The sequence below is a fragment of the Aulonocara sp. 'chitande type north' Nkhata Bay genome, linkage group LG18 (assembly GCF_057382095.1).
Source record: "Aulonocara sp. 'chitande type north' Nkhata Bay isolate Kocher_YH1m ecotype deep benthic linkage group LG18, A_spYH_male_GT1.1, whole genome shotgun sequence".
Classification (NCBI taxonomy): domain Eukaryota; kingdom Metazoa; phylum Chordata; class Actinopteri; order Cichliformes; family Cichlidae; genus Aulonocara; species Aulonocara sp. 'chitande type north' Nkhata Bay.
The window spans coordinates 28,635,779-28,646,202 of NC_141361.1; the positions used below are offsets into that span (position 1 = coordinate 28,635,779).

The following is a 10,424-nucleotide window of genomic DNA, read 5'->3' on the forward strand; positions in this document are numbered from 1 at the left end:
TTTTATATTAATTTTTAAAGATTTCTTTTTAGGTCTGTCTGCTGTTGGCTTAAGTGTATGGTGTATTCTGTGTTTGTGGGAGTGTGTGTGTGTTAGTGTATGTGGGAGGGTGTTTGAGCATGTGGCCTCGATTTAAGTGTGACAGCAGGCAGCATCATGTGATGGCGAGTGCCAACACAGAACATTACTGTGATCTCTCTGTTTTTCTCCCCACTTCTTTGCCCCAAACACACACATACAAACACACACACACATTTCTGACCTGGGAATGTTGCTTGAGGCTAAACCAGTGTCACGCATGTCACATTAGCTGTCAAAGAAGCTCTCTGTCCTCTGATCTCTCACCACCCTTCCTTGTTTCATTTCTTTATCCACTCTCCTTGCCATCACTGTCTTTTTTATGTCTGTTTTTCTCATCTTTTTTACTACTTCTTTGTCCTCTCCCTTACTTTTTACTTCCTTATCTCTGCACATTCCTGTTTCGTCTCTCTGCCATAACCTTTCTGCCTTTGTTCCTCCAGCAAGTCTTCAAACAATCCAGTGTGGTTTGACATCAAATCAAACCCACCACTCCTGTAACTAGCCCTAACTGAACATAATCACATTCAGTACATTCCTCTCTGAATTACTTTTTCATCTGTTTCAAACAGAGGGTAAACTGATTTATCTGGTTTTGGATAATGCTGGCCCTCTTACTGGTGTGATTGATCACCTCCTAGATCAGTGCTACATAAAAAAATAAATAATTAAATAATCTGCTACACAACTTGGATAACAGAGCGAATTTTGTTCAGTGAGCTACTTATCCAATATTCTATAATCAAACCACAAAAGTACTGTTTAAAACTCATTTATTGACCCAGGCAAGTTTATTTTGGTAGTTCAAGAAGCTGTAAGAAAAGCTGTAAATGTAGATTTATGTGTCAAATTAGAAGTAGTCTGGTACTGCCCAGTGGTAAAAGAATCCTTTCCACACATTTTTTTTACATTTGTACAAAAAGGGTTCTAAAAGGGTGTAGCTGTACAAAAGCCTATATGAATATCCCCTGGTGAGCTATAGCTTAATGTAATGTATTGCTTTTCTTTTTTAGCTGGTTGGCTTTTTACAAATTCTTCCAGCTTCTGGGGGTGGATGGGGGAATGAAGCTACTAAGTGCCGTAAATATAGTTCCAATACTCCTTACCTTGTACCATAATGTCGTGTGTGTGTGTGTGTGTGTGTGTGTGTGTGTGTGTCTATATATATATATATATATACATGTATATTACAGATGGGTAAATTTTTTAACTGGAGCCCTAAGTTATATGTAATCTAAGACCTGGCTATCTTAAAGGACTAACAGGTATAACGTTTTATAAGTTTTCCAAAATAACACACTAAGGAGTTGGCCATTTAGTTTTTTAACTTTCTCCAGTAATTTACCCAGAAACTTTTTGATTTAAGCCTGTTGTGCTCTAACCAAAATTAGCATTTTATTTAAAATACCTCGCTAACCAAGCTGCTAGCCACCAATAGAATTAGTTGATCATTTCCCACCATTTGCTCATCCAAATAAACATCAAGGAGGGGACAGTCAAAATAACAAACCTGACATACTCTACAACCAATCCAGTCTTTAAGTGATGACGTATGAACTCTGCTTCCAGGTCCAAACTACTCTACCTTTATTAAGGTGTTGTGTTTTTAACATGTTGTATTGTATCTTGTTCTATTTAATCTGAACACGCTCCTAAAAAAAGGCAGTGATCACTGTCAGCTCTTTCAGTTTTTATTATCACTATTCATTTTAAAGCTCAGTTTTAAAACCTTACGATGTAATTACAGTCCAGCCCATGCAGCAGTAAATTAATGACTAACCTTGTATTGTGGATGGTTTATCTCAGTTCTTATCCTGACTGAAGTTTGATCTGTTTACAGCATCCTAAAATGCAATTACATTTGTCCCTAACCCTCATGTTAACTTTTATCGAGTGGAAAAAAGCGTTCATCCTCCAGCTTCACTGTGCTAATGTGTTTTATTATGCTAACCATAGCTGTGTAGCTAGCCACCACATAGCACATCATCATAGCCCAACATCAGTAACCCCACAAATGTCACTGCTATTTAGTTTCCTGTCTTTATTTATGTTGGAAGTGATAGCAGAGCTGTACGTTTTAAATTTTTCAGAAATCCCTCAGTCAGAACATGGTATATCATGTTTAGGTAGAAACTATCGAGCTGTTTTCATGGATGCCTGAAAACTTAATTGTTACACCTGGTAGAGCAGCAACGCTGATCATTTTATTAATGATAAAATAATTTAGACAGTTTGTAGCTCTCAGTGATGCCACAGTGTTCGTTTGACTTTGGGACCTGAAGCGAAGTTTGGACCCGGAAACGGCTAATGACCTCAGACTTAAAGATGACATCATTAGCTGTAGATAGATGATGTCACAGGGACTACATCATAAACAGTGGCTTTAAGGTGTATCAGGATTTATCATGTTCTTCACTCTAAATGTGTGCATAATTTGCAATAAGAATTGCTACTGTACATTGTAAGATAAAGCCCTTACAAATTAAAACAAGCTATTGAGTCCATCACCCAATAGCTTGAAGAAGGATTCTGGGAAGTAGCTAGCCAGTCGTCACGGCAAAGCTACGAGAGCGTCTCTCAGCATGGGCCCGAAAAAAGTTCTGTCAGCCGAGGAAGGAGACGATATTAAGAAGTCGCTGGAGTTTATGACAGAGGAGATTTCTACTGTCAAACTGCAGCAGAAAGCCATCCTGGACCTGGTCGAGGAAGTTAAGGCTCTCCGCATCCAGAACGCCGAGAAGGATCGGCGGCTGGCGTACCTGGAGAACAGAGTGGCGGATTTGGAGCAGTACACCCGGATGAACGATGTTATCATCACGGGGTTTCGCATCAAACCCCGGTCATACGCCCGGGCGGTCGCCACTGACAATGTAGGAGGGCCAGGAGAGGAAGATGTCAACTCCACGGAGCATCAAGTGGTTACCTTTCTACGGTCCAAAGGTGTGGAAGTGGATTATAACAACATTGAGGCTTGCCACCCTCTACCCCGAAAAAATGACAGTAACAAACCAGCCATCATTGTGAGATTTGCAAACAGAAAACAGAAAACAGCACTGTTAAAACAAGGAAGGAAACTGAAAGGATCCGATGTCTTCATGAACGAACATCTGATAAAAAGAAATGCGGACATTGCCAGGAAAGCACGTTACTTGAGGAAACAGGGAAAAATTCAAAATACATGGACCACCAACTGCAAAGTATTCATTAAACTCAATGGAACACCGGAACAAGCCAAAGTGTTGGTCATCAGAAATATGGAGGAGCTGGACAAATACTGAGGTCAACTTACTCTGGAGGTATGAATACACATGTGACGTGACACACAACGCAACACATGGCACAGTCCAAAAGAACTTCATCTGCATCCGGCAACAATATCAACATGACTCATTGGAATTCTCTTTATGATAATCTGGAACTGAGAACATTTCGATACACAGACCATAATGTTCTAGACTTAGAAAAGGATATAGACCCGGAAAATAATTTCTTCTACAACATCAGCTGTAACTGCTGCTACTTCACTGATGAACAGTTTAAGCACACCATCAACACGGAAAATAAATTATCAATAATCCATTTTAATAGCAGAAGTCTGTATGCCAACTTCAACAATATAAAGGAATATCTAAATGAGTTGACAAATCCATTTGGAATTATTGCCATTTCTGAAACATGGATCAATGCGGAGAAAGGAATGGACTTTGGACTGGAGGGATATGAAGTGAATTTTGTAAATAGAAGGAACAAGAGTGGAGGGGGAGTAGCTGTGTATGTGGATAAAAACCTAAACTACAAGGTGGTAGAAAGTATGACAACTGTAATTGATAATTTACTAGAATGTATAACAATTGAAATTTATAAGGAAAAAGAAAAAAATGTAATAATTAGCTGTATATATAGAACACCTGGCTCTAGTATTCAAGTATTTAATGACTTCATAGAGGAAATATTCTCTAAAACAAATCAAAAAGTTATGTTTATCTGTGGTGATTTTAATATTGACCTGTTGAATCCAAAAAAGCATAAAATGACCGACGAATTCCTAAACACTATGTACAGTTTGAGTTTACATCCTAAAATAACCAGGCCTAGCAGAATTACACCACATTGTGCCACCTTACTTGACAATATTTTCACTAACAATATGGAAAACAACATTGTGAGCGGAATATTAATTAATGACATCAGTGATCACCTACCAGTTTTTGCAGTTTATGACACTAATTATAAGAAAAATCAGCATGAAGAACAACTGAGATACAGACGTGTAAGGACAGAAGAAACTATGACTGCATTTAAGAACGATCTATTAAATCAGGACTGGGACAAGGTGTACAAAGAAGCTGATATTGATATTGCATATGGCATATTTTTAAGAATATTCATGGAGTTGTACGATAAAAACTGTCCAACAATAAAATACAACAGAAAGCACAAATATTCAGATAGACCATGGCTCACTAAGGGTTTACAAAATGCATGTAAAAAGAAAAATACACTCTATAGGGAATACCTAAAACAAAGAACAAAAGAAGCTGAAAATAAATATAAAAAATACAAAAATAAGTTGACCAATATTATACGTGTATGTAGAAAGGAGTATTATAGTAAAATATTGAACAACAATAAACATAATATGAAAGGAATATGGGATGTTTTAAACGGTATCATTAAAAATAATTCTGGACAACAAAGTTATCCACAATACTTTATCGATAATGGCAATATTATGGAAAACACTGCTGATAAGGTCAACAGCTTTAATCATTATTTTGTAAATATTGGACCAAAACTGGCAGAACAAATTCCTGAGTCACTGCCATCAGTAGAATGTAGTGAAAACCTGATTGATAGGAACCCTAACTCAATGTTCCTCACATCAGTGGAGGAAAAAGAAATAATTGACATTGTACACATGTGTAAATATAAAACATCCACTGATTGTAATGATATTGACATGAAAATCGTCAAGAAGGTCATTGAAGGAATTGTAGGACCTCTAACATATATTTGCAACTTATCATTTCAGACGGGAAAAGTGCCAAACAAAATGAAAATAGCTAAAGTTGTGCCGCTGTATAAAACCGGGGATAGACGCCACTTCACAAATTACAGGCCTGTTTCTTTACTACCACAATTCTCCAAAATCCTAGAAAACCTGTTTAATAAACGATTAGACAAATTCTTAGATAAATATAAATTACTCTGACAGTCAATATGGATTCAGATCAAAAAGATCAACATCTCTGGCATTAATCGAATCAATTGAGGAGATTACGAATGCTATAGATCAGAAACAGTATGCAGCTGGAGTATTTCTGGATCTCAAGAAAGCATTCGACACAATCAATCATGACATATTAATTAATAAACTGGAACGGTATGGGATTAGGGGGGTTGTACTGCAATGGGTGAAAAATTATTTAAGTGACCGGAAACAATTTGTGAAGCTGGGTGTCCATTCCTCATCATGCTTGGACATTGCTTGTGGTGTTCCACAAGGCTCTGTACTGGGTCCAAAATTATTTATTATTTATATAAATGATATTTGTAAGGCATCTGATATATTAAAATTAGTATTATTTGCAGATGACACAAATATTTTTTGTTCTGGGGGGAATCTAAAGGAGCTGCTGGATACAATTACTTCAGAAATGTGCAAAATTAAAAAATGGTTTAACAGGAACAAACTATCGCTAAATCTAAGTAAAACTAAAATTATCTTATTTGGGAATTCCCTTAGAAATGCACAAGTGCAGATTCATGTAGATGGTGTGGAAATTGAAAGAGTACTTGAACATAAGTTTCTTGGTGTGATTATAGATGATAAATTAAACTGGAAGTCTCATATAAATCATATACATAACAAAATTTCAAGAAGTGTCTCAATCTTGAGTAAAGTAAAACACATTCTGGACCACAAATCACTCCACATTCTCTATTGTTCCCTGATTGCACCGTATTTGAATTACTGTGCAGAGGTTTGGGGCAATACTTACAAATGTTCGCTATCATCAATCTTTATATTACAAAAAAGGGCCATAAGGATAATCCATAAAACTGGTTACAGAGATCATACAAATCCACTATTCTTAAAATCAAAAATTCTAAAATTCACAGATCTGGTTCATTTTCTCACTGCACAAATTATATATAAAGCAATAAATAACCTGCTTCCTGACAATATTCTAAAAATGTTTTCTAAAAGGGAACGGGGATACAATTTGAGGGGGGAATTAAATTTAAAACATCCTCGTATCCGTACAACATTAAAAAGTTTTTGCATCTCTGTGTGTGGAGTGAAGCTGTGGAACAGACTAAGTAAAGATATGAAGCAATGTCCAAGCATGGCGCAGTTTAAAAAGCGGTTTAAGGATATGGTTTTTACAGGGTACAGGGAAAAGGTAGAGATTTGATAGGGTGTTCTTGTCTAATATTTTCATGTGTGTGAGCATGCACGGGTTTGTTGGTATGGGTATATATGTATGTGTATATGTATGTATATGTATGTATGTATGTATGTATATATATATATATGTGTATATGTATGTATGTATATATATATATATATATATGTATATATATATATATATATATATATATATATATATATATATATATATATATATATATGTATATGTATATATATATATATGTATATATATATGTGTATGTGTGTGTATGTATGTGTGTATATATATATATATATATATATATATATATATATATATTAAATATATATAAAATTGTAGGTTGTGTATCCTTCAGGTGTTAATGGGGTTATTGAAAATGTGTATATGTGCGTATGTGTGTATATACGTAGGTATGGATAGATAGAAACATATATGTGTATATATTAAAAAAATAAAAAAAAATAAAAAAAAATAAATTACACATAACATATAATGTAATTACAAGGAGGTATTTCTGTAGTCTATTGATACTAGATAGTGGAAAAGGGGTGGGATTAAATAAGCTTATGCTTCTTCCTGCTCCTTTTTGAACATGGACGTTATTTGGAGTTGTGGTTGCTCGTTTTCCTTTTGTTTGCTTTGTTCATTTGTCTCTTTTAATTCTTTTTTTTTTTTTTTTATACTTTTTCAACATGTTCAAAATAAAGATTCAATCAATCAATCAATCAATCAAAATGTGTTTACTGTTCTAAAGTAAGAATTGGGGTCATTTTCTTTATACACTGAGTTACGTCAACTGGCTATGAGAAAGACTGCTTTAAAATAGTGGTTTCACTTTTCAGATCCAGAGGTTTTATAATATTCAGGTTGATCAGACAACATAAATGTGGTTGTGTTTGTTTGTAAGACAGATTGTTTTTAACCATTAGATAAGGCCAAGGTAGTTGTTCCCCCGTGCAAATTCTTAAACATCTTTATTTCCAAGAAAGACAGCTTCATGAAATACGTTCACACATATACAGAGTAAATGTGGACACCAAATAATCATAATCAAACCTACACATACCAGTGCAGTTTGTCCTTTTCTCTCCACAGTGTGTTGGATTGCAGACTTTATTGTTTCGAGTCTGGCTCTCAAGGGCTGGGGTGTGAATAAATCTGATCTGGTCCGTCTCTGTTGTTTTTTTCCCCTCCAAACATTCTTTTGCATTTTTCTACCCAATTCCATTCGCCGTTGTGCATATTTACACAGCATGTTCAGCAAGACTGCGCCAGCGAACTGCATTCAGAAACAATTAGGAGCATTTATATGATCATGATGTTTTGACTTCACTTTCAAATGTTTGAGAAGAGAAGCTTTTTGGCAAATTCTGGCCTGAGAGTATGGCAAACATCACTGCTTGGCACTTTTCAAGAATTTGAACCCATATAGGCATTTTCATCCAGAGCTGTCATACACAGCTTCTGACAGATGTCTAATAATCTAAAGGTGTATTCACACTTCTTGATGTATATGTCTTGCTGGCCTCCTTCTTAGTCATCTAATATTTATTCAGGATTTATAGCACAGGGAGGAGAGCTTTCAGTCTGGTACAGATTCTGCAAACATTTGGGCAGAACAAAGAAAATATGCTTTTGTTGTGAGTGTGAAAACGTGTGTGCAGTTGGAGCCATGGAAGTACTTCAAGGGAAAAATGTTAAACCAAGTGCAAACTGAGACCCCCGTGCTGGCTGCGAGAACACAAAACGAAGATATGTGAGTAAGCACGTGCATAAAAACAAAACAAAAATGCTTTCTGCACTTTTTTTTACATTTGATATCTCTTTTGGTCGCACACCACTGACTTTGCACTTCAAGGAATGGCTGATAAATGACACAAAAACGCAACTCATCAGTCACTTTCACATGTCACACACTTGAGCACATGCATAGACAACACAAGCACGCCGAGCAACAGAAGACGCGGCAGAAGGTGAGCAGACGTGGCCAGCAGAAGGAATTCATCAGACTGACGTTCCATGGACTCTGGAGCTTTTCTTTCCTTCTATTTCCTCCTCAGTTCTACATCAGGGGACATTCAAGCGTTGTGTCACAGTCTCTCACTGTTAGCACACTTCCCCCCCTCTATTTTTTTTTTTGCTTGTCTGACAACGTGATGACAAATCCATGGGGCTAGAGTACATGATAAAGAACGATTCATCAGTCACAGATACGCATATGGCGAGCAGGTTGGATTCCAAATGCTGGAAAAGTGAAAGTTGTCAGTGCGCAGCTCACATCAGATAAATCTGCAAATATAGTATACTGGGGTCACTGGGCTACAATTTATAAACCATAATTGAGTCTATACAGTGTGGTTAGCACTGTCACCTCACGGCAAAACGCCCCTGGGTTCAGATCTGCTGGGTTGTTTCCGTTTCAAGTTTGTAAGGTCACCGTACATTTCTCTCCGAGTACTCCGGCGCCCTCTCAAAAACAATCATGTTAGTTTAATTGTTTTTTCTAAATGGACCATAGGTGTGAATGACTGTCTCCATTTGTTATTTAATGTTGATATGATCCACAAGAGGATCAAATAACCTTCCTTTTAAATAAAAGGAATATACGGCCTCTTATCCAGCCCTCTTAAAATGTCCATTAAACTCTAAATGAATTATTGGCAGTCTAGCTGGACTGTGGGTAATGTATACACTGCATTTTAAGAGCAATGCTTGAAATAAAACAGAGGATATCCATGTTTAGGCTGCATTCCTGCACACATGCTCATGTGTCCGTGGTTTTCTTGCTAATTTTTCCTTAAGTTAAAAATGTCAAAATGTTCTTTTTTTAATCAGTCTGTGTCGTGCTCGTTTAAAATCCTAAAAATCTAATGTGCATCACCCCTAAAAACAAACAAAAAAATGAAGCAAAAACAATGGAAACATTTCTTGAACCCAATATTTGAGATTCAGTGCATTAACTGTCAGTGACAATAACAATGACCCCTCCTCTCCCCGGTCTTTCACACAGATAAACACAAACCCATATTGTAATAATCAAATCGTGTGCTCTACTACTTTACAAAAACATTATGGGAGTGAACCTCGTTTTTCAGCCAAACCAGCACATTCCTCACGAAGCTGCCCGCCGTTGCAGAAGTTGGGAAACTGAGTGAAGAAATAATGGAATGAAAGAGAGGCCTGATTTATTCCATCTTATCAGTCCAACCAAACCCAGCCCTGTGAAAGGTATAAAATGTCCTGACATGTGAAAAAAAAAAATTAATTTAAAGAAGGCAGCTGTACTGTGTAAAATGGGGGGGGGGGGGGGGGTCATTCTCCAATCTTGAAAGCAGTGGCAGAGTCAGTGGGACTGGGTGCAGAAGGCCGCCATCCTCAAGAGAAAACACACTGCCAGCAATGGTGAGCCTCACTCACAGATTTATAGGCTACAAGCTGTCTCTGTTGCCGTTGTTGTGTATTAACAAAAAAGAAAGGGCGGGAAGGAAATGAAAATGTGGATCAGATGGGTTTTTTATTTTGAAGGCTGCTGATGCTGAGTTTAACCACTGGGGAGCGTCTGGGACTGGATAAAGTAGCTATAACAACCCCCTTGTTTAAACTCTATTATTCAGACTACTTTTCACTGGGATGTTATTATTAACTGCACAAAGCAACAGGTAATAATAATCTGAGGTCAAATTTAGTGATATCATCAGCACACACATATGCCCTCTGCGTCCACACAGCTGTTGCAGATTGGTTGCTTGGCTCTCTGCTGCTTTACATTGCAAATACACCCGTGTTTACATTTGCTCTGCACTGACAATGGTCACTATGGGTTACCTTGACTCACAACACAGGTAACCAATGAGATCTCGCAGCATGGGAGGGGAGGGAGGGGTGCGTGTGTTTGGGGGTGGGGGGGGGAGGGTGCTCAGTTCTCTGGAA

General features: G+C 37.1%; 1 protein-coding gene across 1 annotated transcript; it reads left to right on the forward strand.

Moving 5' to 3' along the window:
• Nucleotides 1-102: 102 nt before the first annotated feature.
• On the forward strand, nucleotides 103-3,496 carry LOC147308872 (uncharacterized). The gene has a single exon (XM_086270912.1). The coding sequence runs from the start codon at nucleotides 2,661-2,663 to the stop codon at nucleotides 3,354-3,356; it is 696 nt and encodes a 231-aa protein (XP_086127038.1). The 5' UTR covers nucleotides 103-2,660; the 3' UTR covers nucleotides 3,357-3,496.
• Nucleotides 3,497-10,424: the final 6,928 nt, after the last annotated feature.

Bases quoted from the DNA above. Each gene is read 5' to 3' on its own strand.
- LOC147308872 (XM_086270912.1), top strand. From the start codon at position 2,661: ATGGGCCCGAAAAAAGTTCTGTCAGCCGAGGAAGGAGACGATATTAAG.